The sequence below is a fragment of the Mugil cephalus genome, chromosome 22, assembly GCF_022458985.1.
Source record: "Mugil cephalus isolate CIBA_MC_2020 chromosome 22, CIBA_Mcephalus_1.1, whole genome shotgun sequence".
In the NCBI taxonomy this organism is placed as follows: Eukaryota; Metazoa; Chordata; class Actinopteri; order Mugiliformes; family Mugilidae; genus Mugil; species Mugil cephalus.
Window position 1 is genome coordinate 1760772 of NC_061791.1, and position 17863 is coordinate 1778634.

At 38.6% G+C, this 17863-nt stretch overlaps 1 protein-coding gene across 4 annotated transcripts; it reads right to left on the reverse strand.

The window, feature by feature from the left end:
- Nucleotides 1-359: 359 nt before the first annotated feature.
- LOC124999795 (RAB3A interacting protein (rabin3)) lies at nt 360-17400 on the reverse strand. Of its 4 annotated transcripts, none has more exons than XM_047574849.1 (14): nt 17268-17400; nt 10337-10460; nt 9112-9228; nt 8787-8953; nt 8511-8682; nt 7080-7175; nt 6616-6693; nt 5194-5400; nt 4968-5096; nt 3762-3874; nt 3630-3653; nt 3229-3328; nt 2195-2264; nt 360-2076 (listed from the first exon to the last, which is right to left on the reverse strand). In XM_047574849.1, the coding sequence occupies exons 3-14, from the start codon at nt 9199-9201 to the stop codon at nt 1994-1996; spliced, it is 1329 nt and encodes a 442-aa protein (XP_047430805.1). In that variant the 5' UTR covers nt 9202-9228; nt 10337-10460; nt 17268-17400; the 3' UTR covers nt 360-1993. The 4 variants fall into 4 exon arrangements, with proteins under 4 accessions (XP_047430805.1, XP_047430804.1, XP_047430807.1 ...); XM_047574848.1 differs by lacking the exon at nt 17268-17400 and adding an exon at nt 12372-12640; XM_047574851.1 differs by lacking the exons at nt 7080-7175; nt 17268-17400 and adding an exon at nt 12372-12641.
- Between the last annotated feature and the right edge of the window lie 463 nt (nt 17401-17863).

Genomic DNA, 17863 nt, shown 5'->3' on the forward strand with positions numbered 1-17863 from the left:
TGTTTGACGTTTCCTCTTACTTACTTTGGCTTTTTATTGTTTGTGTGTCTTTATCTGGTTGTAGTAGTTTGGTTTTTAATTGTTAGTCTTTTTGTTGTTACATCAAGTCATTTATCTGCTGGTTGTAGTTTTATCTATTGTGTATTTTGTGTGTGTCAGTAGAAATACATTTTTATGTCACTTTGAAAATAAATGACAACAAAGTAGAATAAAAGAAATTACTTTTTTAACTCACTTAAGACAATAAATAACAAAGAACTGAAAGTAAGAGGAAATGTAAAACGACTAAAACAACCACAAAGGGACACGTTAAGACAACACACACACAAAAAAAACAATACAAACTAAAACACAGAGTCCATGTGTTTCCAGAGGTATCACTGTTTTTATTTCAGAGTGTCTGAGAGTAAAAGGCACTAAACCAAACCGGGAGAGACATGTTGAGGTTTAAATGAAGTTTACACAACGACATTCACACAGCTTCAATATGTACACAAACCCCTCGTCAGCATCTACACAACCTCACGTTCAGAGATTTTAGTGTTTTTCATTGTGAATCTGAAATGTTTCCGACAACAAAATAAAATAAACGACCACCACAAACTCTAAAAGAAAGAAAAAAACTTTCTGATTATCTCTGCATCATTAACGAAAAAACAAAATTAAATAGGAGCTTATACACGGTTTAACTTCTTAAATAATACGTCGGTCATGGTTTTAACTCCACAGACACGCTTCATTGTGTTTATTTTCATCTTAGACGGAGGAAAAAAAAAGCCACTGTCAGGGGAGGACATCTTTTTTTTTTAATTTATGTTTTGCGAGGGAAGAAAATAGTATTTTAAATTAAGTTGGGATTTTCAAAAAAGGTCAAATTTTAGAGAATATTTCAAAGAATAAAGTCACAAGTTTAAATTTATATCTTGAAAATATGTAAATTAATTTGAAAAATATGTACATTTTAGGACGAAGTTCAATATTTAGAAAATTAAATCCCAGTCTTATATTTGGAGATAATTTTATGAGAACATTTAAATTTCCAGAATAAAGTTAGAACAAAGAAAAAGTTGAAAACAATCTTGTGAAATTTGAGAATTTCTGAGACAGAATCATTCAAAATTAAAGGACAAAATTTTATGTTTCTAATTTGAACATTTAATGATAATTGAATAAATGAAAAGGCAATTTTTCATTTTACAAGATAAATATTTAAATTTGGGGAAAAGTCAAAAATTGAGATAATGTGACTTTATTTTGTGAATAAATTAACTTTTCAAACTTTTGAACATTGACCTGTTTTCTTGAAAATATTTTAAAGATTGTGGTTAAATAGAATTAAATAATTTTACAAGAAAAAAAAGGTCAGAATTTGTGACTTTAGTCCTAAAGAAGTTGTAATTTTACAAAGACTTTTACAAGAATAGAATTTGTTTTTATAAATTTGTTCTCTACATATGAAATATTTCCCAAAAACCGACTTTTTCTCCTCAATATTGAAGATTTCACAGCTTTACTTTTAAACAGCAAAATAAATTTCCCCTAAATTGACAACCTAATTTTTCAAAAAACATTTTTTTTTTGCTTTCCTCAAAAATTTAAACCTGAATCTTTATTCAGTGAATGTTTCCCAAAACATTTGAACTAATTTCTCTAAATTTCGTTTCCTCCCCTCACAAAGTGGCTCGTTTTCTCTAACTTCTGTCCAAAATTGTCTTCACTTTTAATTGAACACTTATATATTTAATGACAGTATTTTTGGGGGAGGGGGAGGAGGGGTGAGGGGGCGGGGCATAGCTGCTTCTTCATTTTGGGAGTGTCACATGTTTGAATAAAGAAATGATGGAGCTCACAGAACAGCGACGTCACAGTCCTTCAGTCGGTTGTTGTGATGATGATGATGATTCTGTCTCAGCCTCAAAAACACTCACACAAACGAAGGAGGAGGAGGAAAACCGAAGATCCTGTGGAGGGGGCGGGGCTTAGGGTGCGTGGGTCACAGCTGGTCTTTGTAGTAGCCGAGTTTAGCGAAGGACATTTCTCTACGGAGCTGCATCACCTCCCAGAACATCTGCTCCGCTAAAAAAACACAAGACAAACATCTGGAGTTAGTTAATGAGGTCACATGTGCTGAAGTGCAGTGAGTAGATAACAATAACGAAGCGTTCAATGCTACGTTAAAGTGTTTGTTTCTCACCGTCCTGCTGTTTGACCAGCCCTTGGTGGATGTAGCGGATGTAGGTGAAGAAATTACACACCGCTGTGATCTGACAGGAAAACAAAAACAAAACAGTTTAGAGACGTGAAGCAGGTCCTCAGTTCATCTGGAGGTTTATGTTTCAATTTGAGGACAAACCGACAGAGTTGTACCTGAACGCACCACAAAAACTAACAGACTATAAAGAAATTTCTCGTTATGGCAGTAGTCTGCATTTATTATTAGAAAGAGAAAACAGGAAGTGCTCTACTAGCTGAGAGGCTACGACGCTACAAAGAGCTACTATTAGCAGGAAACTAGAAAGAGCTGCTATTAGCTTTGAGACCGGGAAGCTATGAAACGCTACTATTAGCTGAAAGGCAAGGAAGCTTAAAAAGCGCTAGTATTAGCCGGAGAGCTAAGAAGCTAGAAAGAACTACTTTTAGCTTTGAGGCTGGGATGCTAGGAAGAGCTAATATCACCTGAGAGGCTCGGAAGCTAGAAAGAGCTTCTATAGGCTGAGAGGGTAGGAAACTATGAAAAGCAACTATTAGCTGGGGCACTATGAAGCTAGGAAGAGGTGCTATTAGCTGAAGGGCTAGGGAGCTACAAAGAGCTACTATTACCTGGAAGGCTAGGAAACTAGAAAGAGCTACTATTAGCTTTGAGACCAGGAAGCTAAGACGAGCTATTTTTAGCTTTGAGGCTAAGAGGCTAAGCAGAGCTATTACTAGCTGAAAGGCTAAGAAGCAATGAAGGGCTACTACTAGCTGAGAGGCTGGGATCTCTGATTTGTCTAAAAGCTAAATTAGCCGTTAGCAGAACACACTTGATGATTTTGGGTCTGAAAAAAAAACAAACTTCTTGATTCAGGTTGGTTCTGAAGTTCCTTTTCTTCTGGACGTTTCTCCAGGATGGACATCAGAAATAATGTCCACCTCAACCCGACTCTTTTCTTCTCCTCTGACTCTCCAGCGCCCCCTCATGGAGGCTTTTTATTTCTTTACCGTGTCAGTGTTTGTGTGGATACTCACTCTGTATCTACAGTACGGAGACACGTAGTAGTAGTTGGACGAATCTCCAAACTTGATTCTGTGCTTACAGGTTTTGGTCTGACCGCTCAGGGCACATTTTCTATCAGAGAGACAGAAGAAGAACGTGTTCAGTAATTAATTAATCAGGAGGAAAACTAAAACCAACTACGCCAAGAGGTGGAGGGAGGGAGGGAAAGAGGAGAGGAAGAAGGGAGGGACGGGTATTTATCAAGATACGTCTCATCAGGATCTTTCTGATAAACCTGGGACGGAGAGAACGAGGGAACGTTATGAGTTAGAGGAAGAGAGATTTTAAGGAGTCAGGCGGGTTTAGATTAAGAAAAGTAAATAAATAATAATCATAAAAATAAAAGATGCTGATGGGAGAGAGTCGGACTTACGTGACGAGCTCAGCCCTTCGCCCACTAGAGGAGGAAATTGAGGGAAGATGGAGATGAAGGAGTGAAAGCCTGATGAAGAGGAGAAAGAGTGTGTGTTTGTGTTTGTGTGTTTGTGTTTGTGTGTGGTCTCACTTTGGTCCTCCACACTCCACCGCCGACGCTTTGACCACAGGCAGCGGCTGGAAACCCACCGGCTCCACGCTGAGCGTGTTCTGCTCCACCGCCTCCAAGATGGCCGACCCCAGCTGAGGAGGAGGAGAACGGTTTGTGATGATTAGCTAGGAGGAGCTACTCTTAGCTGGGAGGAACTACTCTTAGCTTGGAGGAGCTACAGTTAGCTGGGAGCAACTACTATTACCTGGGAGACTAGGAAGTTGGGAGTAGGTAATGTTAGCTGGAAGGAGAGGAAGCTAAGAGAGCTACTGTTAGTTGGGAGGAGCTACTATTAGCTTGGAGGCTAGGAAACTACGAGTAGCTATTAATATCTAGGAGGAGCCACCATTAGCTGGGAGGCTAAGATGCTATGACTGTTAGCTAGGAGGAGATATTGTTAGCTTGGGGGAGCTACTATTAGCTGGGAGGAGCTGTTATTAGTTGGGAGGCTAGGAAGCTTGGAGGAGCTACTTCTAATTGGGAGGAGCTGTTATTAGTTGGGAGGAGCTACTGTTAGCTGGGAGGCTAGGAAGTCAGGAGGAGCTACTGTTAGCTGGGAGGCTAGGAAGTCAGGAGGAGCTACTGTTAGCTGGGAGGAGCTACTGTTAGCTGGGAGGAGCTACTGTTAGCTGGGAGGAGCTGTTATTAGTTGGGAGGAGCTACTGTTAGCTGGAAGGCTAGGAAGCTAGGAGGAGCTACTGTTAGCTGGGAAGAGCTGTTATTAGCTGGGAGGAGCTACGTTAAGCTGGGAGGAGCTACTGTTAGCTGGGAGGCTAGGAAGCTAGGAGGAGCTACTGTTAGCTGGGAGGCTAGGAAGCTAGGAGGAGCTACGTTTAGCTGGGAGGAGCTGTTATTAGCTGGGAGGAGCTACGTTTAGCTGGGAGGAGCTGTTATTAGCTGGGAGGAGCTACGTTTAGCTGGGAGGAGCTGTTATTAGCTGGGAGGAGCTACGTTTAGCTGGGAGGAGCTACGTTTAGCTGAGAGGAGCTGTTATTAGCTGGGAGGAGCTACGTTTAGCTGGGAGGAGCTACGTTTAGCTGGGAGGAGCTGTTATTAGCTGGGAGGAGCTACGTTTAGCTGGGAGGAGCTACGTTTAGCTGAGAGGAGCTGTTATTAGCTGGAAGGAGCTACGTTTAGCTGGGAGGAGCTACGTTTAGCTGGGAGGAGCTACTGTTAGCTGCGCACCTCGCTCTTGCAGAAGGTGAGGCAGGGGTAGATGTCCTCTCGGTAAACTCTCTCCAGGAAGCAACAATTCCGGTCGAGCGTCGGCTCCTCCCTCCAGGCCTTGAACTCAGCGAACAGCTGACTGTCCACCTACACGTCCAACAACAACAACAACAAAACCTCACGTCATCGTCTCTTCACAATCTCAAACAAACTCCCAGAGCTCCTCCTGTTCGCCACCTCCCACCTCTCTGCACTCGCGGACGATGGGCTGCGTGGCCGACGGGTCGGGCTGCGTCCCCATGATGGCGGAGGACGTGCTCTTGTTCCTGCTGTGGCCCTTCCTGAACGGGGTCTTCACTCCCCCCGCAGGCGGGAGCTCTCCCACGGGGGAGGTGGGGGAGGACAGCACCAGCGTCTTCAGGGCCTGGACCTCGGCCTGGAGGACGTCGATCTGCGGGGGAGACATCAATGTCTGAGATCGTAGCAAATATTAAAATAAATCCTCTGTCCCATAAAGTCGGGCTGGTTTCTACTGAAGAGGATTAGGGGCGACTGAAAAAAAAGAGTTCTAAGAAAAAATCTTTTTTTCTTGTAAATAAAAAAGAATTCTGGGATTAATGTCAGAATTATTTGAAAAAAGTCAGAATTCTAAGATTGACGTCAGGATTCTGAGACAAAAAGTCTGAGATAAATTACAGAATTTTGAGAAAAAGTCAGAATTCCAAGGTTAAAATGAGAATTCAGAGGAAAAAAAGGCAGAATTCTGAGATAAATTACAGAATTTTGAGAAAAAAAAATTCCGAGGTTAAAATGAGAATTCTGAGAAAAAAGTCAGAATTCTGAGATTAAAGTGAGAATTCGGAGAAAAAAGTCAGAATTCAGAGAAAAAAAAGAGAATTCTGAGAAAAACGTCAGAATTTTGAGATTAAAGTAAAAATTCAAAGCAAAAAAAGAGAATTCTGAAAAAAGTCAGAATTCTGAGAAAAAAGGTAGAATTCTGAGATTAATGTCAGAATTCTGAGACAAAAAAGTCAGAATTCTGAGGTTAAAGTGAGAATTTGGAGAAAAAAAGTCAGAATTCTGAGAAAAACGTCAGGATTCTGAGACAAAAAGTCTGAGATAAATTACAGAATTTTGAGAAATAGTCATAATTCCAAGGTTAAAATGAGAATTCAGAGGAAAACAAGGCAGAATTCTGAGATAAATTACAGAATTTTGAGAAAAAAAAATTCCGAGGTTAAAATGAGAATTCTGAGAAAAAAGTCAGAATTTTGAGATTAAAGTGAGAATTCAGAGAAAAAAGTCAGAATTATGAGATGAATGTCAGAATTCTGAGATTCAAGTGAGAATTCGGAGAAAAAAGTCAGAGTTTTGAGATTAACAACAAAAAAAATTCAGATGTTAATCTCAGGTTTTTTTTTTAGCTGGTCACGTCTCTATTGACTATAATTAACACGTCTGGGTTGACTTTTCTTATATTGAGTAAATCTAAACATTTACAGTTTATTTATACATTTCTTGAGTCCATTGTTTGAGTTTATTGCATCGTTTCCTTCATCCAGGACGGATGTTAACGCACAGATCAGATCTCATCCTCTGACTCTGGTCTTCTCATTTTAAAGTCTAAACATTGAGACCTGAGCTGTATCGGATGGAGAGTGTTCACCTTCCCCAGAGCTTCTTTCAGCTGCTTCTCAGCGTTGGCCTGTTTGACGTTGGCTTCTCTCACCATCTTATGAGCCTCCTGGAAAAAAAACACACAACCACACGACGCAACGTCACTGGATTAGAACTCAGCTTTAAATCTGATCTAAAAAATAGCTTCAAAACGGATAAATGGAATAAATGAAAGAAAAGCTGGACTCCCAAAAGCTAAAAGCTAAACCCAAACACCTCGTAGGAGGAAAAGAAGGAGGAGGAACGATGTGATCTGACGCCGGCCGGACAGACTCAGTCCTGAACTCAAACAGCGAGAAAAGGAAACCGCTCTGGATAACAAATGAGATGATTTTAGATTTGTTTGAGAGTTTCTTTCTGTCCGGTTTCTGTCTGGCCGCTGCCTCAGGAGGAAGGAAACAGGAAGCAGAGGACAGGAAGAGGACGGGACAGGGGAGGACGGGGTGGACCGACCTGGAAGAGGCTGGCGGTGAGTTCCTCCAGCTCCTGGCCGAGCTGGTCTCTGACCTTAGACAACCTCTCACACTCCTCATCCTTCAACAGCAGCTCCTTCCACGCACACGGGAAAACAAACCCGGCAAATCAACACGTGAAAAGATGAAGCCGAAGCAACGGTGGCAACAAAAAAAAACTGATGAGGATGTTAAAATAAAACAAATAATAATAATAAAAAAAAATAACTTAAAGCAGTGATTCTAAAACCGGGGGTTCGCGGCCCCCTAGTGGTCGGTGGTGTAACTGCAAAGGGTCGGTGAAAATGAAATATACTTTAAAACATGTTTTTCTGTGTAATTTTAAGTGTAATTTACTGTATTTTATGCATCACGCTGTTAATACAAACTTATTTATGATTCAAATTACGAGGCCCCAACTGTTCAGTGGCCATTAAACACCTAATAACGCTCTTATTGTGAAACATCTACAGGAAGCCGTTAACTTGCATGTAGAAAAATTAGGTTAATTAGCTAATTAACGTAACCTGAGTTAACATTTAATATTAAGATAATTAAGATAACCTTAGTTAGCAGTTGAAATTGAGCTAATTAAGCTAACTTGAGTTAACTTGAGTTAGCACATGAAATTAAAATAATTAAGCTAACCTAAGTTAACCCGAGTTAGCAGTTGAAATTAAGCTAATTAATCTAACCTGAGTTAACCAGAGTTAGCATTTAATATTAAGATAATTGAGCTAACCTTAGTTAGCAGTTGAAATTAAGCTAATTAAGCTAACCTAAGTTAGCACATAAAATTAAGCTAATTAAGCTAACCTAAGTTAACTTGAGTTAGCAAATGAAATTAAAATAATTAAGCTAACCTTAGTTAACCTGATTTAACCGGAGTTAGCATTTAATATTAAGATAATTAAGATAACCTTAGTTAGCAGTTGAAATTGAGCTAATTAAGCTAACTTGAGTTAACTTGAGTTGGCATGTGAAATTAAGCTAATTAAGCTAGCCTTAGTTAGCAGCTGAAATTAAACTAATTAAGATAACCCGAGTTAGCAGTTAAAATTAAGCTATTTAAGCTAACCTAAGTTAACCTGAGTTAGCAGTTGAAATTAAGATAATTAAGCTGATTTAACCGGAGTTAGCTATTGCAATTAAGCTAATTTTTGTGAGTTATGTTTTGGTCTCGTTTTTATTTACTGAGGATTAAAAACTAAAAGTGACCACATGTCGTGGAATTTAATTATTTATCTCTTTTCTTTCCATCTAGCAGCTATAAAGTTTTTAAACTTTATTTTGTAAAGAAATTATTTTATCGTGATGTTTCACTTCTTTTTGAATAGAAGTGTAAAAATTTATTCAGATTATCTCTGACCAGCTGCAGAATCGCTAATGTGAGGTGAGGGCCGGTGCAGCCGGGTGGTTGTTGGTTCGTTACCCTCTGAGCCTTCGCCAGCTCCTCCTTCAGCCGCTCGTATCCTTTCTCTCTGACCTCCATCACCGACGGGCTGCGTAGACGCGACAGGCCGTCGCTCAGAGCGCCGCACTCGTCCCCGTCCTCCCCGGGGACGAGGTTCCCCTCGGACGAGTCCGTCTCCAGGCCCGGCACGCTGCTCCCGCGGCGTTACCACGGAAACAGCGTCAGTCAGGTTCAATCAAACTTTATTTACACAACAAATCAGCACAAATAAACAGAGAAATAAACCCGCGTTACCTTCCATTGTGGCTGTGGCGCGGCGTGGAGTAGACCGGCTGGGTCGGGAGCTGGTCCGCCCGCAGGGACGTCCGGAGGCCGGCGGGGGGCGGGCCCAGAGAGTGGGTGCGGTACAGGGAGGTGGGCGGGGCGCTGTGGCGTGCGGGGGGGCGGTTCTCTGCTTGGTTCTACAGGTAAACAAACACAACTTTAAAACCACCAGAGGACGGAAATAACTAAGCACATTTGTACATAAATACCTGTACTTTCTACTCAGCAGTAAACAGTAGTAAAGAACGAGAGTGGACATGTGGACATGTGGACATGTGGACATGTGGACCCGTACCTGAAGGTCAGGGGTGGTGGGCGAGGCCAGGTTCACCTCGTGGAAGCCCTCCAGAGTCTCGGCGTTGCTCTGACCGCTGCTGCAGGCCATCGCCGCTGCTCTCAGACATCATACACTCTGCAGAAAAACCGATGTTGTGTCATTAAAAATAAAAATAAAAAAATCTGCACCAGGACACACACAAGCATTTTACTGCCACATCACTTTAAAGTGTGTAGAGAGGAGTGAAACAAGTATTATAGTCGGGGCTGACGCAGTATGGACGATAATTGTGGTATTAAAAACACACAAAATGCACATATGATAATACTGTGTAAATAATGTCTGTAATGTTCTGCTCTTGCTCTCATTTAATATTATTTATCGGTGCAGTTCCACTCCTGGCCACAGAATACCACTGTGTTACATAGGCGGTTTGGTGGGGGCGCTGTTGAGCTCCTGACAGCTCAAATCCTGTGAGGTGAAGAAGAGCAGCAGCAGGGAGGGAGAGGATGCAGACGGAGTTAGAGACGAACTAAAACTAATAAATAAGTTGGGAAAACTTTCTATGTTGTATGATTGAAGCCTGTATCATGTTTTGTCCCATGTTAGTTTGTTTATTGCATTAAATGTCTTTTTATTTTAAGATCTGGTCCAAGGTTTAGTAATGATTCACGTCTGTCTGCAAATATTTAAATTATTTTTCTTATTTAAAGACACCAGATGATGTTCAGTCATTTCTTGAACATAAATGTGAAGCACAATCACAAAATTAATTTGTTATAGTGTTTATTTTGCACATATTTTGCTCAATTCTGTCCCTCCTGTCTGTTATTTTCAGTGTAATTCGTCTCCCAAATAAAGTTAAAGATGCATTTCCTGGATTTTGCTGTTATTATTTACGTTTCTGTTGACGCTGTGACATTTTTTAATCCACGATAACCGTGCAGTGAAGATCGTGACGGCTCTAGTTATTAGTTATATAATTGTGAAGGATTTGTATATTTTATATTTAGTTTTTATGCTTTTCTACCTCACTAAAAGTTTAATTTTTAACCATTTCACCGGCTGTGATTCCCCTATCTGTAATGATGCTCAGACTATTGATGAAGTGATATAAGGTTTATTGTTGTATGTTGTATATAAAACAGTTTTGCTGAAAAGGTGAAGGTTTAGTTTATACTTTTAGTCAAAATGTGCATCAAAACTAAACGTTTCTGAGGGTTTTGTGGGTGTTTGTTGTTACCATAGTACAAACTGTGGACGTGAGTCTGGGAGGACGGACGGAGGCTGAGGGTCAGTCAGTCATGAACCAGGACGGAGACGAGGACGAGGACTCACAGACGTCGGGTAAAGATCGTCCTCAGGAGCTGGAAGAAGAAAAAGAGACGAGAAGATGTTTTTATGGATATAGTCTCTATAGCTTCTCCTGCTACGCTAACGTTAGCCTCAGAGTCTGCAGCATTAAGTTAAATCTGCTTCTATTATTTATCGCCTCCATATAAACGTCCTCCTGCAGCTGCACTGATCTATATGAGACGAGTGATTAAAATGCAGCTTTCAGACGTCTGATGGATCAAACCGACCGCGATTAACTCGATAAACACGACTGAGATGAAGAAATGAGCGTTCGAAGATGCTTAAAAGTTTTAGGATCCTTCACAATTTCTTACATTTCAGCATAAAAATGACCCAAAGAATCAACTGAAAGTTGACGAAGAGAAGCAAAAAAAACAAAAACACATGAAACTGAAATATAATAATATATTATAATAATATATAATTTGTTTATTCCTGGTTTCTAGTATCAATTAAGGTCATGACTTATTTTTTCTCTCATTATTATTAGTTTACACATAAATAATTCATAAACAAAAAGATGTGTTGGTGAAAGTGCAAAATTACGATGAATTATCACTGATGTCACCTGATCTACATATAAACAACGTGGATTTTAAGATGCATTTAAAAATTCTCAGTGAACTACGTAGAATATTGAATATATTATCGAAAAATCGGAATAATGTATCGTATCAAGACTCGAGTATCGCGATACGTATTGTGACACAAGTATCCTGATAAGTATCGTATCAACACTCAAGTATCGTGATACATATTGTGATGCAAGTATCGTGATACGTATCGTAACTCAAGTATCGCGATACGTATTGTGACACAAGTATCCTGATAAGTATCGTATCAACACTCAAGTATCGTGATACATATTGTGATGCAAGTATCGTGATACGTATCGTAACTCAAGTATCGCGATACGTATTGTGACACAAGTATCGTGATAAGTATCGTATCAAAACTCGAGTATAGTGATATGTATTGTGATGCAAGTATCGTGATACGTATCGTAACTCAAGTATCGCGATACGTATTGTGACACAAGTATCGTGATAAGTATCGTATCAAAACTCGAGTATAGTGATATGTATTGTAGCACAAGTATCGTGATACCTATCATATGGTAACTCAAGTATCGCGTATCGTATTGTAACTCAAGTATCGCGATACATATTGTGATGCCAGTATCGTGATGCGTATTGTATCGTAACTCAAGTATCGTGATACGTATCGAATCAAGACTCGAGTATCGTGATAAGTATTGTGACACAAGTATCGCGATACCTATCATATCGTAACTCAAGTATCGCGTATCGTACCGTAACTCAAATATCGTGATACCTGTCGTATCGTAACTCCAGTATCGTGCTAAGTATCGTATCCTGAAACCAATATCCACCCTAACGGAATGTTTACAAAAGATTAACAATAAGGTGAAGTTGAAAAGACAAAAAAATAAATAAAATTAGCAGAATTGAACCTGTGTTATAACAAATAATAACTGAGATGTTCGATATTTGATGAAATTGGAAACAGTACGAACACGTTTCATGATAAAATGAAGGAAGTAGCTTCAGTGAGTTATATTTATACAAATAAACGTTCATCCTGTTCTTCTTTAACTGTTCTTTTTGTAGAACCACTTGTGTTTTGGGGCTCGTTTCATGTCCAGACATTTTCTTCATTGAGTTCACTGGTAGAATTCAAGACGTCCTGAAGCAGAAAAAGGCCCGAACCAAAGACGTTATTAGAGCTGATTCTGAGCCGTGCAAACACGTCTGTTTACTCTCCTAAAAAAAAGATGCTAATGAAGCTCGTGAAGCACATTCAGAGTCGTCATGTTTTAGCTCAAAAAAACAAAAAAAAACAAAGCTGCTTTATTTTTAATTCCAGGAAATCGTGATGATATTTACAGTTTGATAACTCACAACTTCAGGACTTCCCTCTTCTCCCGTTTACGGCTCAGTTTATGATGCTGGACTGAACTCAGGTCTTTCGGCTGAAGTTGGACCCAGAAAGTCCACAAATAAAATAAATAAAATAAAAATAGAGGCAGGTTTCCCTCCTCGGTGAAAGTTTTCAGCGGCTGTTAATCCCACATTTGTCTGGTTTGTGTCCGGATGGTTGAACTCACACTGGTCCCACCTGCTCGTCCTGGTTTGTCTCAGTGTGTTCAGTGGGTGTGTCGTCCTCCCTGCGTCTCTTATGTAAAGACTGAACCCGACGTCTTCAGGACAAATAAAGCAGGAGTGACTCTTCACCTCCTTCACCTCCCCCCTCCTCCCCCCTTCCTCCCTCCCTCCTTCACGTCCCGTTTATTAATGTTTTTTATGGCTCCTCTCGTTAGTCATTGTTGAAACTATTCAAACCTTTGTTCTTCATCAGACCAATGATCCGTCACAACCTCAGACAATTGTTCTGGACAGTTTCACTGACGTAAAAATATACAACACTGGGAAATCAGCCATAACATTATGACCACCTCTCTAATACTTTCCTTGAACCGTATAATTAGATAAAGCCACATAAAAACTATGTAAAAGTCTCCAAAAACACTGGATAAACTCCATATTTGTGATGTTCCTGCACATTTTTGTTTCCTGCTCCGTATTATTCCTGTTCTTATTGGGTAAGTTCCTGTTTCCTGACGCTTATCTCGCCCTGTGATGGTGGCATCACTCAGTAAAACGTTATCAGTATGAGATACAATACGATACTTATCACGATACCTGAGTCACAATAAAATGTCATATTAGGACACGGAAATATTCCACATGGTGTTGACATATCGATCGTTTTTCACCAGCAGATTAATTTACATCTCGTTCTGAATTCAGTGGTAGAGTCTCCATGAAAGAAACTTTTCATTTCATCGTATTCAAGGATCTTAAACATCAGCAGGTTTCAGCCTTTTTCTGTGAAACTGAAAAAAAAATCTGATAAATTGTGAATTTAATCCTAAAATATCTGCACAAGTTTAAACATGTGATGGCGGCAGAGAATTAACATTTTGTTGTTTTTTTTTGTTAGAAACTGTTTTGTAAAATATTGAACCTCTTGCTCCTTTTCCACTAAATTACATGTTTCTTTCATCCATTTATTTTTATTTATCACTTTCCTTTGAATTTTTTTGAAATAAATAAAGCTCTTTAAAAGGTGGCAGGTAACAGATAAACCAACTAAAACTTTCAATAATCACATAATATTCTGCAACGTTTCCTCTTCATGTTTATTCTGTTTCCGATGACGTGAAGAAACTAGATTAAAGATATTAGAGAATAATCTGCACCAATGTTGATGCATATTTTTTCAGTAATAAAACGCAGGTAATGTGGTGTTTTTCTTAGCGTTGTGGGCTTTATTTAATTTCAGTGTTTTTTAACTTAAAGCGTCGAGGAGGAAAAAGTGTTTCTGGTCCAAGTTATTTATAATATTTATCATGTTTCTGATTTATTTTACGTTCAAAATGAAATGTTCAAATGCTGCTTGTTCTTCCCAAGATAATAAATAGTTATGATAATAAAAATATTAAAAAGCAGTTAAATATTCTCCCTCTTTGAAACAAGTGTTTGGAAATAGATTTAAGCTTCAAAAGCAGTTTTTCCGTCTTTTTTTGTAATTAAAAAAAAAAAAAAAAAAAAGTAAAAAAATCCACATTAGTTCCTAAAAACAACCAAAGAAAATAAAAAGACTAAAACTAGTGAACAAACATCCAGGACGTCTTACGTGTGATGATGGACGCCTCAAACAAACACACCTGTCCGTCAAACACCACCAGGTGAAACTCTCCACCTGCCTCAAACCGACCAATCAGCTCCCGGCCCGTCTCCATGGAGACCGTTGCCGGAGCGCCCGCGGTAACGAGAGACGAGCGTCCGTGGATCCAGTTTCTCCGGCTGCCTGATAAAAAAGACTCGTCCTCTCTTTCTCTTTCTCTCCGGTTTAAAACACCTCAAACACCAGGAGCCATTTTGGATCCGGTCGCTCGTCTGCAGAATTTCTCTCACGACTTCGCTCCTCGTTAAGTTTTACCTCCGTGGTTTATAAGGTGAATAAGATGAATGTTAATAGTGTCTACGGGCTGAACCATCTTATTTTACCTTTCTGCTTCTTAAGAGTTTTTCTTTTTTAGCTTCTCTGACCAAACACTTTCCCTCTTGTGGATCATTCGAGTCATTTAAAAAACTGAATATTTGAATGAATCTGCTTCTAATCGGCTTGTTTTGTGAATCTACCACGACTTAGACGACTGGGAATCTGCACAGATCATCCTTATTCCACATTTAACTCCCTGTAATAGTCAGTGTGGCGTCTACAGCCCACATCCCCCTCTGCTCTGCACCAGACTGTTTACAGAAAATAAGAATTTGCATGACTCAACACCACCTACAACCTCATGAATAAAGCAAATATCTACGTCAAAGCGGATCACGGCTCAGTTTTGTTTTTGTTTTTTTTGTGCCTTCACAACCAGTATTTTAATGAAACGTTTGAACAAATGTCAGTAATGACTCAGTTGACGGCGACGTCCTGGAGTAGTAAATATTTATCGTCTGCATAGAGACAAACAGCTGAACAACCAATCAAACAGCTACAGCTGAACCTCCGACGTCCAGGTTTGGAATAAAACCGACAGTTACACAAGTTACAGGTGTAGAAACGTATGTGACGAGCTTGAACGCATCTCAAAACGTCTCAAAACGCCTCAAAACGTCTCAAAACGCCTCAAAACGCCTCAAAACATCTCGATTTCCAGCCCGTGGAGTCTGAATTTGGTCAATTTATGTCAACGGTTCAACTGCTTACAGGTGTAGAAACGGATGTGACGAGCTTGAACGCACCTCAAAACATCTCAAAACGCCTCAAAAACGTCTCAAAACGACTCAAAACGTCTAAAAACGTCTCAAAAACGTCTCAAAACATCTCAATTTCCTGCCCGTAGAGTCTGAATTTGGTCAATTTATGTCAACGGTTCAACTGATTTCACTGCGAGAAGAGTCCTGGTTCAACTTTCATGCTTCGAATCAATATTGGGACGTTTATTTGAGTCAAGAAGTTTGTAAAATTATTAACGTATCTTAATCAATATCAATCTTTGCTGCAGCAGGTGATGACAAAATGAAATCTAAACTTCAATGGTTTCTAATAAGAAGCTGAATCCTATAAGATTCTGGCTCAGCTCATCAAAACTGATAATATTCTTAGTTTTTAAGGTTTTTATGATCGTGCACTGGATGAATATTGGTTTGTGAACGTTTGATGCAAAGTAAAAACACTGATCTTAGTCTGAAGCTGCAGGAACCTGATGAAATATTTACAAAATAATTAGCTTTACTTACTTTCATGCATAAAATAAGTGGGATTATTTTAATCCTAATGCACCAACGAGATGGAGATGCATTAGTATTTTAACCCTCATGCATCATTAGAGACATTTTTGTCCATTTATCTGGTCGTCATTTCGTCTGTGTTGGTCACAGAGTCATTAAAGACAAAAAACGTCCAAAAAAATGCTTTTAACACACAAACATCTTAAAATAGCCACTAAGCTCAACAACACAAGTACAAACACTTTATTCATAGGCCCCATAATGGAGACATTTTAGTGTTGAATACGATTTTTCTCATAAATTTAACCCTAATATTCAAGAATAAATGATTTTATTGTGTCACGGCTGCTGAGAGATTAAAAAATGTAGTTATAATGGAAGTCAATGGGACAATTTTGAGGTAAATTTTAAATCTGACGCTACATAAAAAAAAACTAAAAATGCATCCAAGTCAATATTTTAGATAATTTTGATCATGTTTAAGACTGATCTCAATAAAATAAATAAATAATAAATAAATAAATCCCTCAGTCTCAAAACATTAGTTTTTACGGAAAATAATGAATATTATGTCATCAAACTATTTATCAAATATTTAAAGGGTTGAATTTTTAGTAGTTTTAAAAAGACAAAAGAAAAATATATAGAGAAAAATTGAAATATAAGGACATTCTGAATATACAGTGTGGAAATTCTAATTAAAATAGGTAAATATTGGTAATATAACATAACTGCTAAGACTATAAAATATAGAGAGTGAGGTGGTAGTTTGTGAAAGATAAAGTAGCGCAAAAAATCTGATTATTGTGCAAAAAAAATCTGTAAAAAAACAAAAAAGAGCTGAAGAGATTTATGCAGCAAAAAAATATAAATCTGTTAAGTTTTTATAGCAGTTTTTGGACATTATTGTCCCTAAATTAGATGCATTCATTCAGATCTCTGAGGATTTTAATGATGCTAAAATGATTCTTTAGCTTCACACAGCTACATTATAGGTAGCATGTTAGCAGCAGCTAGCAGGCTAACATGCTAACAGCTGCCGGGCTCACGGCTAGAATGAAATGAATGAATTAAATAAACAAACACAAGACGGTGTTGTGTGACACCGCAAATATAAAATATGCATGAAAGCTTCGTGTTTTCTTGAGTCGCATCGGGTTTAAATGAGAAGATGGGGAAGCCTGATTCCATTATCGGCCACCGCGGACAATTTAATCAAAATGGCAACTAACAGAGGCACGAATGGTGCTAAATGCCAGCGAAAATTACAATTAACATATTTAAACGTCAACAGACTCCGTGTTGCTGTTTATTCGTGAGGAAGGAGAGAAATACTGCGACGCTGTCCGATAATGGACGCACGTCCTCACTTAATGATGCACATTAGCCCAGGCAGCGGCTAAGCTACATGGCTAATCAAGTTCACGTTAACTTCGCTTCCAAAATGTTAAAAAACGAACAGTGGCGGTGATGCCGCGTTAGATGTGGACTCACCGTGCGGAGAGAAGGAGCTGTACCGGTCCCGTCTGTGCTCCGGTACCGGAGCGGAGAGAAACAAACACGGGGAAACTACAACACACGCACCGGCCTCATTACACACACGGATCATTACAGGAATAACACCGCCCCCAGTGGCCACAGCAGGAACAGCACCACGGTTCATTTAAAACAATAAACATTAAAAATAATCATTTAAATATAATAATAATAATAATAATAATAATAATAATAATAATAATAACAATAATAATAATAATAATAATAATAAATAAAAATAAAATAGTAAAAAATACATAATATAACATATGACACATAATTGATTTATATTAATTAATTAATAAATAAATAATATTATTAATATACACTTGATGTATTATTATTATTATTATTATTATTTACATTTTTATACATTTTTATACATCTGTATAGTATTTCTAAGATTTTTTATGTGGTTATGCATTTGGGTGGATGGCAAAAGGAGGAATTAATTTTTATTGGGGAACATGTTTCTACATTATACAATAATAAAAACATTAAAAAAAAAAAAGAAATGACTTGTCTGTTTAAATTAACCAAATAATCATATAATT